General features: G+C 35.7%; 1 protein-coding gene across 1 annotated transcript; it reads left to right on the top strand.

Moving 5' to 3' along the window:
• Positions 1-3,161: 3,161 nt before the first annotated feature.
• Positions 3,162-4,863, top strand: LOC110869047 (calcium uniporter protein 4, mitochondrial). Its single transcript, XM_022118345.2, has 2 exons — positions 3,162-3,851; positions 4,255-4,863. Exons 1-2 carry the CDS (start codon positions 3,279-3,281, stop codon positions 4,735-4,737), a joined length of 1,056 nt encoding a protein of 351 aa, XP_021974037.1. The 5' UTR covers positions 3,162-3,278; the 3' UTR covers positions 4,738-4,863.
• Positions 4,864-27,676: the final 22,813 nt, after the last annotated feature.

Below are 27,676 nucleotides of genomic sequence, written 5' to 3'. Positions count from 1 at the left end.
ATAATGTGTTTAATCACAATCTAGCAAGTTTCTTATGATGTTTAACATCATAAACACAAGTAATCAACAATCAAGATCCACACACACACTAAAATAACATAGATTGTTATGATTTTGAGCTTTATGTTAAGGATCATCTTCTTGTTTCTTTGAGTTTCATTAGATTAACACATTACATACCCTTTTAACCATCAAATTAAGAAGTAAAAACAAGTTGTTAGAGCCTTACTACTAGCACAAGGGCTAGGGAAGAAATCAAGTTGAAGATGATGATAAACAAGGTGGATAAAAGCTCTAGGAAGTGGTTCTTCAAGCTCCAATGCCTCCAAGCTTCCTAACTTAGCTCCTAGCACCTTAGAACCTCCTTAGAATGGTTGAGAATGGTGGAGATGTGGTGGTGGTGTGGTGGCCGTAGGCAAGGAAGAAGGAGAGGAAGAAGTGGAGTGTTGAAGTTGTGAATTGTGTAAAATGAAGTTACTTGTGGTCTTTTATTAACAAATCTCCAACAACACACTAACCTTAGGATATTATGTTTCTAAAGTGTAGAACAAATCCATTAAACCAAATCCACACAATCATGGGGGTGGGTCCCTATGTCCATGACCGTAAGTGGGGGGGGGGGTCTTAGTTGGGGTGTAATGGTTAGTTAGGCAATTCTAGTTAGTTTCCAAGTATGATGTTAGTGTTATATGTGTTATGATGATTTAAGGTGTATTATGATGTTCGGTGACCATAACTAGCTCGAGAATGTTAAAACAATGCTTCTAGTGAAAATTTGGGGTTTCGGGTAGTGTCCGGTTTTTCGGTTGGTTACCGGTTCGTTAAGGTGCTAAATTACGCAGTTTAGTGTGCTTTAGGTTCCCTTTTATGACAGTTTTAATTCCCGACACTTAGGAAGGTATTCTGGACCCTTAAACCATAATTCTGCATTATACTTTAGAGTTAAAATGCTGAAAATTGTTGATTTGTGTTGTTTTTTGCCGAATTTTGCAGTTTTAGTGTGTTTCGGGCACTTTTCGGCACTTAAATCATCACTAGGAAGGCAGTTTTATTATCCTTACTTTCCTACACACTATACTAGTGTAACTCTTGGTTTCTGGCTCATTCTATGCTCTAACATTATGTCTGTCTGAGTAATGAACTCCCGTCAGTACTTTTGATTTGTCTGATAACTGGGCTAACTTTGTTTCGTGCACTAATTGAACTATAGAGTGTTGCATGCAATAATGGTAAATAATCTTGCAACATGTAATGCACTTGTATGTATATGACAACATCCATAAAATTATCCATGTCATTAATTAGATCAGGCACAGTCACTAATGCACAAATTACTATTATTATTGTATGAAATGTGTGGAAATTGCCAGTTGTCACAACGCGCGCTCTCTTTCGCTGTCGTATTAATCACCTACACAAAAAAGATTTCATCTTCACTAGCATTGAACTCCAATGCACTCATAGCCAAGGGCATGCATCAAAGACGGTCTAATAAACTATAGGTTTCCAATTTAATTAATTCTTTTTGGTGTTTCATTTATTATTTATTATTCATCATATTTATCACCCTATAAATAATTAACGGATAAATTGCACGTTTGTCATCTATCTTAACACCACTTTTCAGGCGATGTCCTTTTCAACGAATTTTGACATGTTTTGCCCTTTATAGAAAAAATCCTTGCACGTTACGTCCTTTGGCCCTAACCCAGTTAGTTTTTCTTATTAAATCTAATCATGTGGACCCCATATAAGGGTATTGTTGTCTTTTCACATCTGAATATATAAATAAACCCCTTTTTAAAATCCACTCTTGCCTTCCCACCCACACTATTCTCTCTCTCTATCTAAAAACCTAGATACCCTCACTCTCTCTTTTTAAAAACCCACGATCAACACCACCATCCACCATGTCCTCAACCACCATCCAGCAACGCAACACAACCACCATCCAGTACCGCAACAAAAAACTATAATCCAATTGATGGAAAATTTCAAGCTCCTTCTTTACTCACCAAATCACCACCAACCCCAATCAACCTCAGTCACCACCCAAACAACCACCACCAATGGCGTCATAAAGCAGCGACTTAACCTTCAAACTCCACCCACTCGTCATCGTCAATATCTCCGACCACCATACTCACGTCAAATCCCAGTCGCAACCGCCCACCACCATAGTCTTCAAATTAAAATCCAGAGAGAGAGAGAGAGAGAGAGAGAGAGAGGAAGAGTGAGTGTGATAGAGAGACAAACCAGACAATGATAAACCACACTCACGTCAAATCCCCGTCGTCACTCTTCTCGATCGAAAACCCTTAATCGAGTATCTTAACGACTGAATTTCCAACACCGACGCCATTGAATTTCATGATTATCATGTTAATAATCTACCCATTTACCCCAATTTGATCTTGCATCAATTGATGATGTTAGTTTTGATGATTTAGAATCTAGGGTTAAGGTTAGGGCTCAGGATAAAAACCCAATTGAATCTTGCACCGGGAGTTTTTGGAGGATGGGGTGTTTATACCGACGAATGTGAAGATGAAGGGGATGATGGGGACGAAGCCGGAGTGTCTGACGGTGTTGAAGAAGTTTAGTAGTAGGGATATGGTGGTGACGACATTGAAGGCGTAGGAGGTGTGGATTGTGGTGGTCGGCAGGTTAGGTTTGGGGTTGACTGAAGAAAGGGTTGTGGAGGTGGTCCGATGGGGTTGGTTGTGGCGGGTGGTGGTGGCTAGTGGACTTAACTACTCAGAGATAGAAAGAGAGAGTACTGTGTATGTGTGTGTTTAGACAGTAAGGAATTTTGTTTTATTTATTAAAAAGATTCACAAATATATTAAAAAGGTTTTGTTTTATTTATTAAAAAGATTCACAAATAAATGGGTAGAAAGACTAAACTACCCCTATTTGACCAGATTTAATAAGAAATATTAACTGGGTCAGGTGTAGAACAATACGTGTAAGGAATTTTCTTATAAATGGCAAAACCTATCAAAATTCATTGAAAAGAACATCGTTTGAAAAATGTATTAAGATAACGGAGAAAACGTGTAATTTTTTCATAATTAATTATTCTCCTTGTGAGTTATTTAGAAAGAATTTTGTATTTATATAGAAGCATGCGTCACATTCGGGAGAATATTGTATGCTTCAGAAGAATCCATACGATAAATTCACACATCTCGCGATTCTTTACACTATAAAACCCTAACCACCACCTTCATTCTCCATCATCAAACCACCTCAACTGTTCTTCATCTCCCTCAACAATGGCGCTCCGGCGTACATTAGCAAAACGCCTTATCAACGATCACTCACCCGCATTCACTGATCTCCGATCTCACAAAACATCAACTCTCACCAAATCACACTTCCACCGCGAACTGCTGACGTCACCTCATAAAACCTCTTCCACTGCTGACGTCTCCAAATCATTCTTCCGCCGGTTTTTTCAACGGAATCAGTCGTCGGCAATGAGCCTGCCGGAGCTCTTATCATTTCCGGTCGGTGAGAAGCTCAGGGAGAGGTTGAATATTTCGTACGGCGAACGTCTCCGGCTTGACGCGTTGAGGATTCCGGCGACGGAGCGGTTACCGGATGCGGAAGGTTCCGTCGGAATATCCGTTGATGATGCGAAGAAGATAATTAGGTTTTCTCAGATGCAGAAAGTGAGATCGGCGGTGAAACAGATTCCGATGAACTCAATTAGTTACTCTGAATTTGTAACCGTCTGCATTGACACGTGTCACAATCACGATCAAGGTGTTGAGTTCGCTAAAATGCTAGATCAAACCGGTGACGTCATTGTTTTCGGAAACGTTGTGTTCATTCGTCCTGATCAGGTATAATCAATGTTTTCAGAACTGGACCGGATATTTAAACGATAGTGTTACTGGTACACTAGTCGGATCTGTGCACCGGATTTAAGAATGGAAAACATTTAAACAAAATAATAAATATTATTAATGCATTTATTAGTAACGGCACTCTTGCAATATATAGTTGAACGAGCGAACATAAACAAATTTTCCAGTTCAACGGTTTAGGAACTATTCGTTGAACGTTCAGTTCATTTATATGCTGATTATCAGCATGTATCTCGTTCTGATTTTGGATCACTAAATTCACAAAATTGTCCTAAGTTCAGTCCGGATTTGTAACTGATTTCGGTGGCCAATATCGAAATTTGTTGAGTTTTTTAATGATTTGTAACTGATCAGTTGTTTTATTGAATAATTGTTACAGCTGGCAAAATCAATGGAGAACTTGATATCACAATCAATAGCTGTTCCAAATGATGCAAGGAAGCAAGAGCTTGAAAAGCTTGAGATTCAAAAGGCTTTGATTGATAAAAAATCGCTAACACAAGTTCGAGCCGAGCTTTATTGTGGTCTTGGTTATTTAGTTTTGCAAACGGCTGCGTTTATGAGGCTAACATTTTGGGAACTTAGTTGGGACGTGATGGAGCCGATATGCTTCTTTGTCACGTCCTTTCAGTTTGTACTTGCGTACGTGTTTTTCATAAGGACGTCGAAAGAGCCCACTTTTGAGGGATACTTTCAACGTCGGTTTAAGACCAAGCAGAGGAAGCTTATGGAGGCGTATGGTTTTGATGTTCAAAAGTATAACGAACTATGCAAGGTGTTTTACGCGACAAACCTAAGTAGAGAGGATGGAGGGGTTCAAGATTTGAGTCGTGGGGTGAACTCAAATGTGGTTTTTAGTTAAGTTATATAACGACTTGAAGAGTTTCGGGTTGATTTGAGTTTGGTATGTAAATAGTTAGATGTGAACTACCTTCCTAATTCCTGAACTATATTTTTGAGTAATGGGAATGAACCTATGCTTTTCACATGAGTTGTATAATATGTGTAACAACATACATACACGTCGCAATCACTCTTTTTCTTCAAGCATCGGAGTGAACCTTAAACGATCAGCCAACGCAACCAATGTCCCTAAATTATTAATCAACGTAACCAACCCAACCCATTGCCTTTAGCCCTTTACAACTTTATTCTATCATCTCTCTCCCTTCATGATAGAAGGAACCTAACCATAACCGTAACACACTAATAAGTGAGTTACCTAACCGTAACCCACAGTATCTTTTCTATCAACTCTCCATCACCTTCGTTGTCGAGTTGCTTGTCACGTATGCTGTCACATGCTTGTGGGTTTTGTTCGATGCTCATGTGCGTGGAAGGTGTTCAGTCGGAAATTCATTTGATCTATGTAATTTGTTATTTACACATGTGGATACCTTGTGTTTTCTTTGTATTTTAAAACATGTTAATGCATTGTATTTGTGTTCTAAATATTCTTTTTTATTGCATGTACATTTTCATGCCTGATTCCCTTGTAGATTCTTTATTTCCATACACATTCATGTGGACAAAATTTGTCAGGTAGATTAAGATTCGTAGGTGAAGAATGTACGCGTGGTTAGTGGCGGACTCAAGATTTACTTTCTACGCGGCAATTGAGGGGCTTACCAAACTTTTAAGGGGGTGGGTAGGAATTTTTGCCTAAAATATACATTATTTTTTTTACGGGGGGCGGCCACTCACAACCCGTAGCAGTGGTCCGCCCCAGCGCGTTGTTTCTTATTATTGTTGTGTGCAATGTTTTTTGTTACCGAAAATGTATTAGCCGGAAAACTTAGGACGAAAAAATAAATCTATTGTAGCGTCTTAGAAGAGAGATGTAGAAAGATCAATACTAAATGGGTTGATGGAAATATGTACAGAAAAAGAAAATCAATCATCTTACAATTTAGCTCAATAGAATGTTCATATGGATATGGATACTTTTGGTTTTCTGGCGCCAGAGGCTGTGGACCTACTTAGTCGAGTTCAAAGAGTCATGCATAGTAATGTTATGACCCCGAGATCTATGGACGTAATTTTTAAAAGGCTTAGTTTTGCGATTCAAAAAGGGGTAGCGGCGCAGCTTGTTGTCCGTTTACCAACTATCTCGATGTAAATTCAAAAGTAGTGGCGGCTATTGGTTTAATTTTATATGGATCTAGTTTAATGCACTTACCAATATTGGGCCAGATATAGGCTGGACTCTAAAGTAGTTGGGTATAACGATCCAAGATTGGGCTAAAAAACATTGATATATTGATGATCTTTGACTTAGATGTTCAAATTCTTTGAAATTGGGTTTTGTTGGTTTTTCAGATTATGTTAATAACCTACTGGATAAGCTCAATTGTGTAGACGTATACCACACTACACTACTTAACCTTAAGTATATAAGTCTATGTGTACTCTAACGACCAACGTGCACTTTGATTGTACAATCTTAGAAGGAAACTTATGACATGTAACACGAGTTTTAGGTCAGCAAAATGACCCGTAGATATAAAAACAAATGTATCGGGTCAGAGTTGTGTTATACTCATCATAGATCTTATAGATAATGAAGATGACCGAAGGAAATGGATGCAAAGCATATGGAATGTTTCGATTTGGTTGCGAAAGTATATGAATAGCGATTATAATAAATTAACGATTAAAAAAATTACACTTTAGGTCAAAATTGTTTATAATACACTAAGAACTTATATACCCAAATTCTTTGTTAGATATCAATTCAAAACTAAACCTACCCAACAAACTTTACTATATAATTATATGACGTTTGTAAATTAGATGCTACAAATTACAATTATCAGGACTTTCCAGAATAGAGATGTTAATTCTGTAAACCCATTTAAAACTTTTAAATGGAAATATACATGGAGAAGAAACTTACTAGATGATAGTTTATCGCTACTAATCGGTTAGATGTTTGAGTAAAACCGAAAACCCGAATTCATCCTCAATTTCCATTTTCTCTTTGGTTGCTTGGCTTTGTATGAAAGGCACTTTCAACTTTCTAAAGGCACAACAATTGACAATGAGATGTATATTTTTGAACTAATACTAACTTGAAGTATTGACATTGATGGTGTTAAGTGCTTACCAAAAAAACATGCTAGCATAAGAATATGTAACTACTAAAAAAAGTAAGATAACGGCATTTTACCGTATCATTAATACCTTCGTTATAAGGTTATAACATTAGAAATTACATTAAACATTCGTTATAAGGTTTTGGATGAATATGGGTATATTATACGCTCGTCAATTGGGTATTAAGGGGGTGTTTGGCCTAGCTTTTTTATTTAAGCTTATAGCTTTTTTAACTTATTTTTACAAAATAAGTACTAATGGATGTTTGGTTTAGCTTTTTAAGCATATGCTTATTAGCTTATATAAGCTAATTCCAAGAAGCTTATGGGAACATGGTTTTTTAGCTTATTTGAAGAAGATGGTTTTTTACTCATTACACACAATGATATTATACCCCTTCCCATAATACAAAATAACTTTACAAACAACTAAAGATTAATTATTAATTATCAACTTGTAGAATATAAGCTAATCCAAACACTTAAAAATCGCTTATCAAATGAAAGAAAATAAGCATAAGCTACTTTAAAATATAAGCATAAGCCAAAAAAATAAAAGCTAGGCCAAACACCCCCTAAACTATCAACCACAAATCCGTTAACCAAACTCTAACATAGTGAATGTAATAATTCAACCGGATAAGAGACAGTCAACTGAATATCGTACCAAAAAATTGATTAAGCTTAAACGTTTAAGGGTGGGGGGTATGGTTAATCACTCTAGGGTGATTGAGTGATTCTCTACCCAATAATATTATGTCATGTCAACTCCCAATTCCACTCCCCATTTTGCACTCAATCACTAGGTATGGTTAATCACTCTAGGGTGTTTGAATTATATACCCCGATTTCATTAATCTTTGCACTCAATCACATCGGTGACTATACCCCGATTTCCCTCACCGAACACCCACTCACCGGTGGTCTTCATCACCACGGTGTGGTCACCGATCAGTGACTCCCCATCCCCGATGAAGTCCCCGCAAACCATACCGCCTACCCTAAGTATCCTAGCATTCTGGATGTCTTTCCACCGTTAGATCTTGTGTTGACCATGGAAATGGTCGGTGGAGGACGTCTAGTACTGCCGTACACCATTATATTAACTTTAAATCCTAGGTTGCAATGATCAATCTCTTATTCTAAAGCAAAATAATGTTGACCATTTGACCATGACGTGGCAATAGTCTTTGGCCAAAGAATTGGATTTTAGGCGCCATTTATCTCAATTCTCTCCATTCTCAATCAATTCTCCTTACCGCCTCACAATTCCTTCATTCTTCTTTCAAACGCTCCTGGGATTATATATGGAAAGTTGAATAATTCATCAATTACCGGAAGATCATATGGAAGCGTTTCCAATCTTTTGCAATTAGTCAAAAGGGGAATTCTTCTACCTTGAAACCCTAATATGTTCATAGGTGAGAGTCAGAGACACCGATTTGGGCAAGAGAGAGATAATCATAGTGAGAGAGATATGACTGTTATATAAACTAATCAGATTCGCCAACGATTTTACGACTGCCGAGATCGAGAGGTAAGAAGATCTGAAACTCATTGGTGGAAAAGATTGTTTGGGTGTTGATGTAGTCGGCGTTAGGGATCTCAAGGTGAGTTTATATTGTTTAACAATTATGATAATCTAAGAATGAGTGGCTGTAGGATTCTAAGAACGTTCTTCCACTAGAAGGTGAGTTTATGTTACAATTATTTTCTTTTTTTAGTTCTCTGACGAATTCGATTTTGAGATTAGGGTTTATTTTTTTGTTCAGGTTATGTTATTTGCGTTGATAAGATGACAAAGAACTTGAACACTACGACTTTCATGGGTGGTGATTTCCAGATTTAGGGTGACGGTTCACTTTTTGGCTTTTGCCAATTGTCTCTCGAAGGACGGTTCTGTTGGCAAGAGAGTAAATGAAGGTTTTTGGATTTCTATTGAACTTGAGGTAATAGTTGCGGTACTTTTTTTCCTAAATTATGCCTTTCTTACAGTTTTACACCTTGATGTTGCACAGGGAAGCAAGGTTTAGGCCGTTCTTGAATATCACAGGACTGTGCCCTAAGTATAGAGATCAGATTGAAACACATGAATAAGTTTGCCTGGACACATTTTCTTAAAGCACTATATTTTTAGGATTTATATGATTATCTATTGTTTGAAGCATCTTATTATTGCCTGAAAGAAGGGGAGCTCCATTGTATGGAAATTAGCAGGCGAGCGCTTCAGTCAGCGGTTTTGGATGAGGTTCTGATGGTGAAAGGGAAAATTAGACACATGAACCCATTTCAAGGTTCTTTTTAACTCTGTTTTTAACTTCTTTTGATTATTATAGATTTAGAATGCTAATATATAAACACCATACAGATTGTTTGTGGCTGTGATTAACTTTCTTTGTTTGTTTGGCGGCCTAAAAATGGTGACTGAATCATCTTTGACTCAAGAAATTGGTAGAAGAAGACGCTCCAATTCAATTTGGATATACGATCTAACTGGCACTAAGATGAAGAAAGCTATTCAGCCTTTTTAGAGCTGCACATAGAACAATATTTTGGATAAAGAAGGCATATCGATTGATATCTAGACGCTATTGTTGCACTAACAAGCATTGAAGTGACTGGGGCTGTCTTAATGCCACAAAAGTAATAACAAAACAACTTTCATCTATTTTGATAAAAGTTAACTGTTTAAAAAAACCAAACAATTCTAGCAGAGTTGGCGTTAAATGTTTTCTTCTTATTTACGACATTTTAGTTTACTTTGCACAAGTAAGTTGGTTCTATATAAGGGCCTGGCTTTTTGGGTCTAGGTGCATAAATATTCATTTATCAGCTGATTTCTGTTGTGTTTTTGTAATTCTGTACTCCATGATTCAGATTTCGAAGGAACAATTTCATTGCAATGTGGATGTGTGCAATAGTTTTGTACTTGGTTCGATTAAAAAGCGATGGGTGATCCTTCTGAGCTTTAAGGTTATTCTCATTAATTTATCTTCCGAACTTGCGTATAGTCGGTTATTTTAAGTGAGTTGAAGGTTTTTTTTTAATCTCAGTTTTTTATGCTTGGTTTATTTATGATATTTGGTATTATGTGCAGGGACGGAACTACATGGGGAGTCAGCTGACCCTCCGGCTGGCAAAATTTTCGGTTTTTTTGAAGTGTTGAGCGAATTTTTTTTATAACTTACCCTCTTCATTGTCTTGTGTAAAGCATTAAATCTAGAAGAAAAAAATTTGAAAGTTTACCGGCCGACGAGCGGTGTTCTGACGGGTGCGAGCAGCTCTCCGATGTGTTTGTGAAGTTGCAGGTTTAAACAGAGAAGAAGACAGAAAAAGACGTTAAAGGCTTTTTGTTGCAATGTTTTTGGTAACCCGCTGGAGTCCCTCAGCTTTTCTTGATCGCCGGCTGGTGGGTATTTTGGTTGTTGTTATCTGGGTTTATGAATTCTGCAAGTTGTTGCCCCGTTTAGTCTTCGTTTTATGGTTCCGGGGTTGCGGTTTTGTTGCTGGGTCAGGCCGCATAATTACAGTCAGGGGTAATATGGTAAAAATGGCCGCTGGTAATATGAAGATCTGCAACATTAACTGGTACAATATCAAGCATGTTTGGGTGTTGTACATGTTCGCTGCCCGCTGTGTTTTAATGTGGCTGGATCTTATATGCTGGATCAGCAATAAGCGCTGGTTGCATCAAGACGTGTTTGGCTGCTGCTGCACTGTTTTCTTCTGTGCATCTCTTATGCTGCCTGGTTATGACGAAAGCTGGCACCTGTGGATCCACAACCTGCTGTCCGATTTAGTGTTTTGGTGCCAAATGGGTATTCTTTTAATCATGGTGCAATTGATGAGGAAGTGGCTTCATCGGTAGTGTTTTTTGAGTCTTCGCATTCTGATTCTCCAGGTATAATCTTGCTCCCTTTGGTCTAATATAACACTCTTTGTTAGTTGGTACATAAACTATTAGTAAAATGTTTGGTTTATTTTGTGATCTGTTTTAAAATTGTGAAAGTGATTTGGATTTATAATTTTATCTTCGTTTTGTAGACATCGCAATTGTTGATGCTAATATAATTCCCATTGTAAAATGTTGATGATCCATCACAATTTTGAACTATAATTAATTATTAGCATTGTGGCACAAGTTTGGGATCAGGGATAACATCCTTTCGGTGATGGGTTTTTCTTTGAATATGATGTCGTTTGGTACAATATTTTTTAACTTTAGTAAAAATAAGGGTAATATAGTCAATTTGTAATTTAATTCTAATGAAATAGATCAAAATGGGTAAATTTGATATTTTTAGATTTAAGGAATGGGATATATGTAATTAATTTTTTGGGTTGGGTATATATGTAATAAATGAAGTTTAAAGGGGATATACGTAATTGCCCCTTAAGTTTTTGTACCGAAAGAACTAATGCACATTTGTATTCTCCCAAAGGGTGTTATTAGCATTCCTATGTGATTTTTTAATAACAGACCCACTTCTAGATGGCTGAAAAAACCACCACCTATACCACATAAAACAAAAGCGCAACCAAAGATGAACATCAAGTAGAATGAGCATGAACAACAAAGCAAGAAATAATGATGGGAGGCATTGGTGACTGGGGAGACTCGGGTGGTGACTTTAAATTGTCAACAAGATGATCGAGAGTCTGAAAGAAATAGCATACCTGGATACGAGGCTTGACATGCTTGGGTTGTTTTTTTACAAGAAAGGGGTAGGTCATTCCTTCGTTTTAGACATGAGCAGCGACCTCGACCTATGGATGTGTTGGGTTACATTTAATGTCTCCGAACTTCAACAAACAATAATGTAAATAATGCACTTCTCTGCCAATGATCCCCAGCCCAAGTGGTTGGGAGGAGGTCAGGAGTTTTCCCCCTTGGGGGTTTCTTCTGGAGGGGTGCAGGTTCGAGTCCACTCTCGTACCAATATTGGGTAATTCCAGTGCGGCTGGACCTTAGGGGGGGCTGGGATTCGAACCCGCAGTGCGGACGAATTTCTTAAGGGGAGTGAACTGTTAACCATTTAAAAAATAATAATAATAATGCACTTCTCCACTTTCATATAATATGACCCTTTTGCTAAATGACTTTAGTTTCATTGTAGGATGACTTATTTGAAAACCATTGATGCATACACGTTCCAGATCAATCTTGTGCTATTTGGCAACCAAGGCAGTGATCGAGGAAGCAATGATCTTTATTTATGGCAGGAACATCATTGAGCCTGGTAGCTACACCATCTAATTAAATTGTTTGAGTTAGTGTTTGCTTAAATCACTTTTTGAAAGTAAATGAGAAATTTTTTTTTTAGTTAACTGAGTAAAGTAGTTTTATTGGTGCTGGGGAATGCAAATAGCTTCTTTGGTGATGTGAGATATGGATTGATCTGCTATTAAATATCTCTTATAAAGTGAAGTTAATTTAAAAACTGGCAATGTTGATCGTTTTAATTTTTGAATTAAAATCTTTTTTATAAATTCCATTTTGGTGTTTTTTGTTTTAAGATTCAAGATTCGTATGTTATATTGGCCACATCTACACTGCTTCATGTTGTAGGTGAAATTAATCCTCCCAATTGTATTGACTATAAAAGTCAACTTCTAGATCTTCTCAAAACCAATAAGGTTTGTCTTCTTTTTTTTATGTTTTATCTACAACTCTCATTGCGTATAGTACAAATGATGATTTATAAGAAATATGTTTGACATATATATGATACTGAAGGCTTAAACAAAAGAAATCATATTTTTTAATTCTTACATTAGATTCTAGCTATGAGTTGATAGTAGTGGCTTGGTGATGTTTTAACTCATTATCTTACAAAAAAAAGATTAAATTAGGTTATGTGTTATATTTAACATGTCAAACGGGTCAAATGCCTTGAAATAACCTAAATGGTCAATAATAATAAAAAAAAACAAGTGTTAATCAGCTAAGTACATAGATCTTATATTTTTTTCATTACTAAGTATTTACTATTTACTTTAAGTTTTTAAGCAATAATGGTGAGACGTTTTCCCTTTACAAACTCTAAGAAGTAATGTAATTTTATTCATTCTTGAGAAAGTATTCTTTTATATTATTTCCAACTTTCATCCAAGTATTTATTTATAATGATTCAAATGTGGTGCATCTTACTTCCATTAACATGTGCAACCATATTTTGAAGAGTTGCCTTCTGAAGCATTCCGTTAATTAAATACTTGATTCACTAAACGTGAGTATTCTACACTTTGTATATGCAAGGAGTTCTTTTAACAGCTGGTGTTTTAACTTCTACTAGCAGAACTTATTGAAGACATTTCACAAATCACAAGGGCCTACCTTAAGTTAAAACCCAGGTACAGCTAGCTACAACCTCTTTATATAAACACACGCACTGTGATGAGTTGCATAATATTTATATTTAATAGGCTTATGGGAGGTCAATACTTAGTTTCTAAAGTTGTTTAAAAACTTTCAAAATCATGTACTTACCATACAAAATGGATTCAGGCAGGCAAAATAAGCTATTTTAAAAAAGTATTATTTTGACTCGGGTCAAAATAGGTTTACTAAATAGAGTAGGTACCAAAGTCATTTCACCACCTTATTTTTTTTAACAAATCTTATTTATAATTCATAAATATTCATATATTTGTAAATTATAATTATAGTTTCACTTTTTATTAATTTCATCTATAGTTCGTTAAGTGTGAAGTGTCTGTAAGTGCTAACAAGTGAGAGTTAACATATTGGGTCTCAAGATTAAGAATATGTAAGATAACTATTGCAAATATCTAAGTTAATTGATTTAGTTTTTCTTTTTACCATTTTTTATTGGCAAATATCTAAGTTAATTGATTTAGTTTTTCTTTTTATCATTTTTTATTGTTAAGACGCTTCTTTAGTGTCATGTGAAAAAAGTCATTAATAATTCATATCTTATTCGGTAGCATAAGATGATCCTCTGACATCAAGAATCTGTTTAGTTATCCTATTGGCCTGACCTGTTAGGTTTTCTTAGAAATTGTTGTTTGATAGCAATAACTGATACGTTTATCATATGTAATTAACCTGTTAGGATTTCCTAGATATTTTCTTTGACATAGGACTCACGACCAATTGCAATTACCACTTCCTAGCATTGCTGATTTGGTGTTGTGTCTGTCGCTTGCCATATTGTCAAATGTTGACCACATCGGAAGAACAGGTCTTCGATTGAGGGTACTCTGCATGGATCGTTGATATGACTATGGTTCTTTGATGGTCAGATATGGTCTCCGAGGGTCAGGTAGCATATTCCGATCAGGTCTACGGAAGGTGAGGTATTGTTCAATCCTTTTAGTTTGATTTTGATAAGTGATTGTTCTTTTTTCCTTTTTAACTTTGCTATGATATGTGTTAATTGTTTGTTTTGTTTATGTATTTTCCAATTTATAGTTATTGTTTGGTTAACAAAGTCTTCAGATAGGCTATTAACAGAGGTACCAAGATTCAGCAGATCATTTCTTCAATGTTAGGTCATTTTTACCATTTTTTTTAATTCATCAATTTAGTGCCTTTATATGTGACAAATTAATTCATGATGTCTAATGTGAACATGTTCGATGAAATGCCTATTGATATTTTTCTTCCTTTTTAATTTAATTATTACTTTTATTTTTCTATATGTTGATCCAAGTTTTCAACCAATTCGATAAGATGCGCCTCTTAGTTTTTTATTATTCTTTAATTTAGCTATTAAATTTTTTACTAAGTGTTGATCCAACAATGAAACATGTTCCGATGAAATGCCTCTGTGAATAATTTTATTCTTCTTTTTAAGATTTATTTATTGATTTCTATGTGCTTTTGTGATGAAGACACACAATGGCTCCAAAGAAAAGCAAAAGCAAATAATTTGAGTTGAAGGATTGGTCAGAAAAGTCCAAAGTCAAATGTCAAATGTGAGAGAGTTAATTGCACATCTAATTTATTGGTGCATAGGTAATGGGGAACATTAGCTTTGGTGGGTGGGTGTTTTGGTGTGCGTTAGGAATAACGTGATGCATTGCTACTCAAGATAATTGAAGGTGTTAATACGATTTGGATAGTTCGATTCACAGGGTTGTTTTGGTTCATGTGGTGTATTTCTTTTCTTTTCTTTTGGAGGTATTGGAGTATTTTCTGTATGATTTAAGAAACAACCAGGTTGGTCCGTGTAAGGACTTGCAAAAATGTCCCAAATCGACCCGTAGGTGAAAACCCGGACCCTTGAAACCCTAACGTACATGAAAAACCAAGAAAACATGAATTTGGTCTTCTCGCGAGCCGCGTAAAACATAAGAAGACCTTACGCGGGCCGCGTCAACTTGAAGTTGACCGGATAAGCATGCGGGGCCACGCGTCGCACACGTGGCGGGCCTACGTGTGACACGACAGCACTAGTCTACGCCTTTATGGCCTCGCGGGCCGCGTAAGTTTAATAAAGGGTTTACGCGGGCCACGTAAAACCAATTTTTTCAGCTAAAAAAGGGTTGGACATGGGCAGTTCATCTGTGCTCGAGAAATCAATCAAAAGACGAAAATATACTGCTCAAAATCATAAATTCCATTAAGGAGGCGCTGCTACAATACAGGGTATTGACTCGATCACTACTACGTTTCAAACTGTTCAATTCTTTTCTTTCCTTCAGCTTTTATTATAGTAAATAGTAGCTAAGGATTTTATCCCGAAACTCTGCCCGTTATTAGGGTAATAACTTTAATTACTGGTACGATACTTTATCCGATCGATTGAAACTATCCGATGGATATTTAAGTGCTACCCACATTAGGGCTATACTTTGTCATTCGTCGTGAATTCGATGGATGTTTAAATGTTGCACTTTGTCATTCGTTGTGAGGGTTTCGATCTCATGATTATCGTTAAAGTTGAATTGAGTTAATACACTAATATGAGTTCTTGTGTCTAGAAATTAGAACTCGTAATCAGGAAGCTGTTAAACTAGTATATCAAACTTAGCTATTTTAGCAGTTTAGAAAACTTAATAGCTACGACAACTTAACAGGAAAGGAAACTTAGCAATTCAGTAAGCTAAGTAAATTAATTAATTAGCTAGTTACGTTATTTAAATTAATCGGCTAAGTAAATTACTTGATTAAACCGTTAAGATTAATTAGTCGGTTAAGTGAGATTAATTAACCAGTTAAGCAAGATTAATTAAGCTAATCAAGATTAATTAAGCTAAGCAAGATTAATTAAGCTAAGTAAGGTTAATTAATCAGCTAAGTAAGATTTAGTAAACACCTAAATAGATATACATGAAAATAAATATATACAAGATAGATAATATCAAAGGAAGGTGTAAGAGGATAGATATGTAGGAAGGAAGCTTCCTAGAAAATGTATAGGTAACTTCCTAGAAAAGTATATAGGAAACTTCATAGAAATTTCCTATTTCCTACTTATAAATAGGAAGCTTAGGATTCATTTTTCCTTGCTCATTTCTTTTCTTCTTCTCTCTATACGTTTGTGTTCTAACCAATAATCACCGATGCGATGTTCTATCCGATCGACTCAGGAACCAACTAACGGATGCCAAAGTGCTGTACTTTGTGAATTTCGTTAAACGGATGCCAAAGTGCTATACTTTGTGAGTTCGTTAAACGGATGCCAAAGTGCTGTCTAAACAAGACTATACTTTGTGAATTTCGTTAAGGTTCAAATCTCGTGACCATCATTAGGTTTGATTAGGTTTAACACTAATACGTATTCCATTCTGTTAAACTAAATGTTTAACTACTCGAAACTCTACCCATACACTTACAATCAAAATGGATGTTGAATCATCAGAAGGTCCAAAACGATAAAGTATATGCTTAATTATCAGAAGGAGTAGAATCAAGAAGCTTGTTAAATCAATACTACATGCTTATAATGTGAGTCCATTCTCTTTTCTCACAGTTTGTGAGTCATTCTCTTTTTATCAAAGTGCTTTGCAAAACCTTAAATTGTTTTCCAGTTATAATTACAGGGATTAAGTCTTTGTAGTCTTCAATTGCTGCCGGTATGTGGGGTTTTGTATACATAACTTGTTACCCGTCACCATTGGACAACGAGTTAGCCAATGGGTGATCTGACCATAGTCACAGATATAGCCGAGTGACAAATACCGACTTGGGGTAATTGGTTGTTATAAACAATGTAATCACCCTTAATACTGTAAGTTATAACAAAGTTGTAATTGCAGTGATTAAGTCTTTGCCAATCTTGAAGAAGCAAATGTAAAAACTCTTAATGCTGTGAATTATAACAAATGTGTTTTTGTACAAAAATGAATGAACTCACCAGTTTTTCATACTGACCAAAATCTTTTTAAAACGCGTTTCAGGTAATTACAGTAGATTGGAACAAGAGTGATGATAAGGCACCGACAGGCTTAAAGAAGTGGCTTATTTTATTAATTAAACTAAATCAATAAATGTTGTTCATGCTGAAGCTACCTTTGTAAAACATGGGTTTATTCCCATCTCTTTAATAAATAAAAATCCGGTGTTTCAAAACTCTGATATTTTTCCTAACTCACGGTCCTGATGAACATTTCCGCTGCACCATTTTTAAAATAACCACCGGTACCACTTGGCTGCTCGCGGCTCCCGATTCCGTCCAGGGTGGGGTCGGGGGTCGTGACAGAAGGTGGTATCAAAGCCACTTATTTAAGCAATTGGGTGTTGTAATAATACGTAAGCTTAAACGAAAGAGTTAGGAAATTATTATTAACTGGTAGCAACAAGATAGTATTTAGACTTGAACTTAAGAAAGATGCCTTAGTATAAGCTTCGAGATAAGCTAATTACTTACATAGATAAAATGTGATGGGTGTTAGTATGTCGTGAGGATGATGACTAGAACGTTGCAAGTATGGTAAATAAGCAATAAACACTTGGCCACTGTTATTTCTTATTTATTGGTACTACCTTGTTCTAGAATATGATCCATCATGTGAATACTAATTTCCTTATTCTTTATTGAAAGTCCTAATAAAAGATGCACTTTCCAAATCAGGATTTACGAAAGAACTATTTATGGGAAATTCAAATTACCTCTCCGGCAAGACTGGGTATGGTGTAGCAGACTCTCCAACTTGTTCGGGTAAGATGGGGTTACCTCTCCGGCGAGAACCGGGTAAGACGGGGTATAGGGTATGTCAAACAAGTGACAGAATTCCCTAATAGTGTCATGACATGATATCTAACTTGTTTTTAGAAACATAAATCTGTTAAATACATTGACCTTATGAATGGTATGTATATTACAGTATGTGAAATGTGTGATTATATAGATATGTATATCTATAAGGAAATCCAAAAACCATAAGGATTGACAATTTAGAATAAAACACAAGCATATGTGTTAATAATAATTATAGATTTCTTTACAGGAATCTCTCGTATACATCTATAATTCCGATATCAAACATTATTTCGTTTGATCATCCATCTCGTAACTCGTGCAACAATATAAACGACGGGACACCATCGAAACTATAAGAATTCCCTTTGCGTTACCTTAGGCTATTAACGCAGTAGGAAACTTGTAACTAAAAGTTGTGCTAGACACAAAACGGCACGAAACCTACGCTAATGAAAGTAATTCTTCTTTCTTTAAGACCTCTTGCGAAGATAACAGTAACCACGAAAGGATGCACTTACAAAGACTCTCTTTACCTATAATCCTACTAAGATTACCAGTAATAAAGACACTGTTACGACAATACACGGGCTGCAAGGGACTAAAGTTATCCAAACCATTAGTATAGATGTTAAGAAGAATGAAGTAATGTATGCTTCAAAATTTAGACATTAAGATAGTGAGACCCGAGCTTCAAAACACCTAATCACAACGTATGCCATGGAATGGAAAGAACTGACAGAAAGAAAATTATGTCTGCTTCATAAAAAGGAATAACATGGAAACGATGATTCCAGAGGTGACTGCTGACTTAGGTTTAGATTTGCAAGCCAACCAGAGAAGTGATCACAAGGAGACAAGACAGACCTGCCGACAAAGTTCATCTCTGTGATAAAAGCTGCGAGTTGTGCATGGTAGTTAGGCATAGCGTATATGGCCTCGTAATTCATCAACACGAGAGGCATGGAACTGAAAGAAATTCCAACCGACGTTTCCCAGAGGATCTACCTAGACTATCACCCGATCGTGAGAAGAAACTTAGAATTCATCCAGGACTAGGAACAACACCGATTATTATACCACAAAGTTAGGACTAGTGTTATAGTTGATGCTTTAAGTCATAAGTCTCATAGGAAGCCGAGTCAAGTACGTGCTCTTAGATTAAATTGCGGATAGATTTAATGAATTAATTAATGAGTACCCAAGAAACAGCAATCAAGGATGATGCTGCAAGATTACAAAAGAATAATGAAGAAATCAGAAAAAGGAATTAATGGAATTTGGAGATTCCATAAGAAAAGAATTTGGGTACTAATCAAAGAAACCTATGAGGAGGAATTCTCGAAGGAGCTCATAAAACTAAGTATTTGTTGCATCGTGTAAGTGATATTAGGTATCAAGAGTTTTATAAGAATTACTGATAGCTAGCAAGTTTTGCCTCTAAGTATTTAATCTGTTAACAAGTTAAAGCTAAACATTAGAACCCTTTAGGTTTACCTTAACGACTAGAAATGCCAGTATGGAAATGGGATTAATAACAAATGAATGTTGTTACCAAAATCCCCAAAACAATAAGTCGTAACAACACAATCTGGGTGATTGTGGATCAACTAACCAAGTTAGCTCAATTACTACCAATGAAGAAAACCCTTTAGTATAAAGCGCTTAGTTAAATTGTATGTAAATAAATTAGTCTCATTTCATAGAATCCCGTTATCTATTGCATCAAATCACAATAGTCACCTTACTGGGGGAATTTTAACTTGACTTATTTTGAGTTGTATGAAGGAACACTACAAACATAGAAAGACATGCTAAGTGTATGGGCGATAAATAGGACTATCATTTATCACTCATAAGATTCTCCAATAATCGGTATACAAGTACTAGTGTTAACTGTTTAAAACACTTTATGGATGATAGTATCATCCAATATGTTAGACATACATATCAGAAAAGCAACTATCAGGCCATGAGATCGGCAACCCATTAAAAATTTAAATCAGAGAAAGGATATCACTAAAAGTCTCTCAGTATTTGGAAAGGAAAGTTAAGTCCGAGGAATGTCAAACCATTAAAGTAACTAAGTAAAGTGGACCAGTAGCCTATCAGCTAAAATGGCAAGTATACATGATACATTTCATACTTAGAAATCTTTACCTCCTGAAAATATAGAAGTAAATGCAAGACCATATCAGTCAATCATGAGAATTCCAAAAACATGCAAGACTAGTTCTAGTCAGGGTGAAGTAGAACTTAAAGCGTGGACAACAATATACTTGGGTATCGAAGATAAGACAGAAGTATCCTTACTTATTCCAGTAAATCTCGAGGACGAGATTTTAATTAAGGTGGGGAGGATGTTAGGACTTGCAAAAATGTCCCAACTCGACCCGTAGGTGAAAACATGAAATTTGGTCTTCTCGCGGGCCGTGTAAAACATAAGAAGACCCTACGCGGGCCGTGTCAACTTGAAGTTGACCGGATAAGCATGCGGGGCCACGCGTCGCACACGTGGCGGGCCTACGTGTGACACGACAGCCCTAGTCTACGCCTTTATGGCCCTCGCGGGCCGCGTAAGTTTAATAAAGGCCTTTATGGGCAGTTCATCTGTGCTCGAGAAATCAATCAAAAAACGAAAATATACTGCTCAAAATCATAAATTCCATTAAGGAGGCGCTGCTACAATACAGGGTATTGACTCGATCACTACTACGTTTCAAACTGTTCAATTCTTTTCTTTCCTTCAGCTTTTATTATAGTAAATAGTAGCTCGGGATTTTATCCCGAAACTCTGCCCGTTATTAGGGTAATAACTTTAATTACTGGTACGATACTTTATCCGATCGATTAAAACTATCCGATGGATGTTTAAGTGCTACCCACATTAGGGCTATACTTTGTCATTCGTCGTGAATTCGATGGATGTTTAAGTGTTGCACTTTGTCATTCGTTGTGAGGGTTTCGATCTCGTGATTATCGTTAAAGTTGAATTGAGTTAATACACTAATACGAGTTCTTGTGTCTTGAAATTAGAACTCATAATCAGGAAGCTGTTAAACTAGTATATCAAACTTAGCTATTTTAGCGGTTTAGAAAACTTAATAGCTACGACAACTTAACAGGAAAAGAAACTTAGCAATTCAGTAAGCTAAGTAAATTAATTAATTAGCTAGTTACGTTATTTAAATTAATCGGCTAAGTAAATTACTTGATTAAACCGTTAACATTAATTAATCGGTTAAGTGAGATTAATTAACCAGTTAAGCAAGATTAATTAAGCTAATCAAGATTAATTAAGCTAAGCAAGATTAATTAAGCTAAGTAAGGTTAATTAATCAGCTAAGTAAGATTTAGTATACACCTAAATAGATATACATGAAAATAAATATATACGAGATAGATAATATCAAAGGAAGGTGCTAGGAAGGTGTAAGAGGATAGATATGTAGGAAGGAAGCTTCCTAGAAAATGTATAGGTAACTTCCTAGAAAAGTATATAGGAAACTTCATAGAAATTTCCTATTTCCTACCTATAAATAGGAAGCTTAGGATTCATTTTTCCTTGCTCATTTCTTTTCTTATTCTCTCTATACGTTTGTGTTCTAACCAATAATCACTGATGCAATGTTCTATCCGATCGATTCAGGAACCAACTAACGGATGCCAAAGTGCTGTACTTTGTGAATTTCGTTAAACGGATGCCAAAGTGCTATACTTTGTGAGTTCGTTAAACGGATGCCAAAGTGCTGTCTAAACAAGACTATACTTTGTGAATTTCGTTAAGGTTCGAATCTCGTGACCATCGTTAGGTTTGATTAGGTTTAACACTAATACGTATTCCATTCTGTTAAACTAAATGTTTAACTACTCGAAACTCTACCCCATACACTTACAATCAAAATGGATGCTGAATCATCAGAAGGTTCAAAACGATAAAGTATATGCTTAATTATCAGAAGGAGTAGAATCAAGAAGCTTGTTAAATTAATACTGCATGCTTATAATGTGAGTCCATTCTCTTTTCTCACAGTTTGTGAGTCATTCTCTTTTTATCAAAGTGCTTTGCAAAACCTTAAATTGTTTTCCAGTTATAACTACAGGGATTAAGTCTTTGTAGTCTTCAATTACTGCCGGTATGTGGGGTTTTGTATACATAACTTGTTACCCGTCACCATTGGACAACGAGTTAGCCAATGGGTGATCTGACCATAGTCACAGATATAGTCGAGTGACAAATATCGATTTGGGGTAATTGGTTGATATAAACAATGTAATCACCCTTAATACTGTAAGTTATAACAAAGTTGTAATTGCAGTGAAGTCTTTGCCAATCTTGAAGAAGCAAATGTAAAAACTCTTAATGCTGTGAATTATAACAAATGTATTTTTGTACAAAAATGAATGAACTCACCAGTATTTCCTGCTGACCAAAATATTTTTAAAACGCGTTTCAGGTAATTACAGTAGATTGGAACAAGAGTGATGATACGGCACCGAAAGGCTTAAAGAAGTGGCTTATTTTATTAATTAAACTAAATCAATAAATGTTGTTCATGCTGAAGCTACCTTTGTAAAACATGGGTTTATTCCCATCTGTTTAATAAACAAAAATCCGGTGTTTCAAAACTCTGATATTTTTCCTAACTCACGGTCCTGATGAACATTTCCGCTGCAACATTTTTAAAATAACCACCGGTACCACTTGGCTGCTCGCGGCTCTCGATTCCGTCCAGGGTGGGGTCGGGGGTCGTGACAGTCCGCATTGGTTCTTTTGGCAGAATGACATGACTTAGCAAAAGATAGCATGGGTAATCATGAGTTAGGAAGCTAAGTTCAAGACGGCTCGGATGAAGATGTGCTAAGCGATGGTCACTGACAAAGGCCCAAGTTTTGCAGAGGGTTCAGGGGCATTGGTAAGAAAGTCGGGAACCAGAAGGCAATATTACCTTAGTGAGATGAAGGATAAAAGGCGAGAAATAAAATAATAGTAAATAGTACACAATATTATTCAAGAGTACAATGTAATATGTAGAGACTTATCATTTTTGCTTACTTATTATGAATTCATTGTAATTTAATATTTACTTAAGTAATGGAATGTTTCTTTCATTTAAAAGTAACATTATTAAAGAATATAATTTACTTTAACACCACTCGTGTAACACATGAGTACTTAGACTAGTATACTTTAAATGAACATTCTAAAATCGTTACTGGCCACAACATTGCAGTACCAAGTTTGGTTATATTTCTTGGTGCATTTTGAAGGGCAACCTAAATGAGGACTTCCATTTAATGAATTTGAACCTCCCACAATATTTTCTCTTTTATATATTCAAAACAATGACTTTGTTGGATGAAGTCACTTTCTTAAATATACATACGTATCCCCCTGTTTAATGCTATCCACCAAACAAAGAAAGTGGTATTTTGGTTGTACTTTTCTGTTTACTCTTTTTGTATTTATATATTTCAAATAGGAAACTAATAAAATGTTGTAGTACTAATAACTTCGAAAAAAGTAATTCCAGTGTATAAGGTTTTTTTTTTTTTTTTTTTTTTTTTTTTTTTTTTTTTTTTTTTTTTATCGGTGACTTTCTTTTTGAGTGACCCAATGTCACACCGCCTAATCTAGCCAAGTCTGCCCAGACTTACGTTGTCTTAACCGGACCCGTGCTGGGTTGGCCAGACTTGGTTACGGCGTTCCCCCGGAAACCGTGCTACCTCCACACGAGTTGCCTCGCTGAAGTAACAGCCGGATGAAAACCGGGGTGTGGCTCAGGATCGGACCCCCCTCGGTGGGTTTGTCACCATCATTGCCCAATATCCACTCCAATATAACACAAGTGGGAATTGAACTTGAGTCTCCATTGGAAAACCCAAGTCTTTTGGATGCAATATTTTGATGATTTATATCTGATATATTTATATATTTCTATTGAAAATGAGACGTGTTATTTGGCACAAATGGTAAGTGTTTTAGCCATTTAATTTACATTTAAAATATTTATATTAAATTACTTTTTTTTTGAACGAACTACATTTTTTTATCCTTGTGATTTGCAGAGAAATCTAAATAGTCATTCATAAAATTATGTGTAACGAACTATGTTAAACGAACTATGTTATTCATCTTTGTAACGTGTTTTGAAGCTCACGTTTATAATATGTGCTAAAATTATGTGTAACGGCGCATCATACTTTGTAAGTTTAACATGTTGTAATAAGTTTCAATGCACAAGTTTGTGACAAGACATCAAACTCATTACAATGGTGTATCGAACTTTGCAAGTTTCATATACAATTACAGTGTATTTGATGCATAAGTTTATAAGTTGTGACAAACCCATTCCAACAATGCAATTTGATGCACCATGGTAGTGAATTTTGACGCACTATTGTAATAAGTTTTGTTGGTCAAGTTTAAAACACCGTGTCAAACGTATTACAATGGTGTGGATTAGCCTAAAAGAGTAAAGGTATAAATGCATTTATGTAGAAGTAAAGGATAATAAAAAGATTATATAATACAAGTCTTGAGATTCGGGTCTCGATGTAAAGTAAAAGTAAAAAAAAAAGGAATGAAAAGGTAAAAGTATAGGATAAAAATGATTAACTAAAATGCTTATTTATAGATAATCGTATGAATTTATTATATGATTATATGTAAAACTACAATTTAAAGTTGTATGAAATGAATAAAATAAGGTCTACGTATAATGAGGGTTTTTAAGTGTCAAAGTAGTATAATCATCATTTTATAAAGTGTTAACTATTTAGGTACGGGATCAGGAGAAAACGCTCTAAAGTGTGAGAACGGTGAGAATGGATTCTGGCCCAACACGTGGCACGCGATATAGTGAAGGCGGAGGGGCTTTTTTGTCCTTTTATATTCTTTTTTTCAATGCATCTCACAACACCGCTTCATTTTTTGGTGTTTAGTTTGATTCAACAAATAAATGGCGTTATTATTGTTTTTTAGATCACGTGCATAATAAATATTTTGGCGTTTATGGCGTCCCCAAATTCAATAAAATCAATTAGTAATTATAACTTCTTTTCCTCCATCGCGTTTCCCAAATTCATTAGGCGTTTTTGTAGATTTCAACAGTTCATATCTGTTATCAAGGTAAATTTCTTGGCGTTCATGGCGTTTTTAAATTTATTAGTAACTAGTTATTTTCCGCTCGCGCGTTGCGGCGAGACCCAATGACTACAAAAGGCGTGCAGCAACAGCAAACAGATACCGAATATCAAAACATAAATAAAATGATGTGGTAAGGATGGTCACTCGGTCATAAAATGATTTTAAATAACCTAATATATAATAATAGGACCCACACGTCCTACACGTTGGAAATTCGGTTGTTTTCAGTTCAGTTATTACGTTACTAACACGTTAAAATATGGATGAGCTCGGTACCGGTAACGGCAGCGAAAGTACCGATCTGGAAAATCATCGAAATTAGGTACCGGCACCGAAAATGCTCGGTACAATACGGTATGGTATTTGAAGGTAAAAATCAATAAATACAGATATGGTGCTAGACCGGTGTCAAACCGAAAGTAACGATTCTGAAAACGCCAAAAGGTGGGTGCCAAATTGGTACTGAAAATGATTTGGTATAGTAAATTTGGTACCGATACGATACCGGTTCGTTTATAGGATTTGATACTATTTGCTCATCAATATTCTAAATATCCAAGTTAATTTTACATGCTACAATTCATTCATTACAGAAAAAGACAAAAAAGAAAGCAAAATAAGTTGTCTTATAAAACTTCATTCAAACGAAATATAATTTACTTACTGTGCACTTACTTGCAATTACTTCATTCAAACTATGAAAAGTATTCTAAACGGTGCAATTACTTGCATTGCTGCATTGCTACAGGATTTGATGAGCTTGGTACCAACCGGTACCGAAAATACAGTTACCGAAATCGCCAAAAGTGGGTACCGGTACCGAATATACCTAGTATGGTACGGTTCGGTACCGGTCGGTACTGGTACGGTACCGGTATTTGAAGGTAAAAACCGGTGAATACCTGTGCAGAACGGGTACCAAAAATACACCGGTTTGATAAATTTGAGACCAGTACCTATACCCGATACCATTTGCTCATCTTAAATAATTCTAATTCTAAAATTCTAATCTAATAATAAATGACCACTGTTCATTCACTTTGAATTTTATTATATATAGATTTAAAAGAGTACAGCTAAGACGAAATCAAATAAAAACTAATAGTCTTCTGTGGACGTATTACATCAGAGATGTAACCGTCGCTTTGTTCATCACTCTTATCAGACTCATCATCATCTTGTTCATTGGCGTATAACGTCATAATCTCGTCTCTTCTTTGTTGCATCCTATACTTGAATATATTCACAACGCTGGATCTAGCATCGTTCGAAGGTGCTAAATCACAGAGCTGTTCAAGAAGCTGTAGTCTATCTGTTTTCAGCACTTCGTCCACTGTCAATGAATAATCCACCCCGTGTTGATAGCTCACCTTCACCGTTCTTGATTGTTCATCCAGAATTCAACTGGTAACTTTTTGTAGATCAATATCATCAACATCATCATCATCATCATCATCATCATCTTCTTCTAGAAATTTCCTCTTTAATCTTCTTATTACCGTTCGATTCCTTTCACAGTCGCAATCCAATAGAATCCCAAGGGCTAGGATATCCCTCTGAACGGCTTCATCCATACTAAGTATGGCCTTGATAGTTTTTACTTTCACCCTTCTCCTGTCAGAGAACTTTAGGATGAAACGTCCCTCTGACCTCTCAAACTTCCATGCAATAACCTGCGCCATTTTTTTAAAGTGTATGGCGTTTTAGACAATGTGTGGCGTTTTTAGTGAATGTGTGGAGTGTGAAGGTTTTGTTTAGCTATTGTACTTATATAATAAGCTTTTTTTGCGCCAGGTAGATATATGTTTTTGGTGGTAAAAAACATCTGTAATTTTTTTGGTGTATTTTGTGTATCAATTATTATGCCATGTAGGATGCAGGCATATAATGTGACAGGTAATTATGGCGTTTTGGAAAGATAAATAAATTCAATTACGATGGCGTGGCTTTTAATATAATAAATGTTAGTAATAAAGTTTTTCGTCATTTCAGTTACCGTTTGTAGTTACTGTTTTGTTCAGCTTCATCTGTTAAAGATGGCGCGTTGCCCGTTTACCAACTATCTCGATGTAAATTCATAATACATTAATAAATTTCACTCGTTTATACATTGTTTTAATGGCGTTTAGTCAATTATTGGTGTTTCTAATAATAATTTGTTAAAGTAATTTCATTATTAGTTTTGGCATTTTTTGGCGCTTTATATAGTAACGACGTGCTTTGCCAGCATCCGTTCTCACAGTTTTCATACTATTAGGCGTTTTGGTATTTTTAGTTTTTGGCGTTTTATAAACAATTCTTTTTAACATATATAACGTATTTTATTAGTAGAGAATTAGATAACAAACAACAGAAAATGATCCCCTAAAAAAGATACAAAATGAAAAA

Source organism: Helianthus annuus, chromosome 16, assembly GCF_002127325.2.
Source record: "Helianthus annuus cultivar XRQ/B chromosome 16, HanXRQr2.0-SUNRISE, whole genome shotgun sequence".
In the NCBI taxonomy this organism is placed as follows: domain Eukaryota; kingdom Viridiplantae; phylum Streptophyta; class Magnoliopsida; order Asterales; family Asteraceae; genus Helianthus; species Helianthus annuus.
The sequence above is the reverse complement of the archived record's forward strand: the minus strand, read 5'-3'. Positions and strand labels throughout refer to the sequence as shown.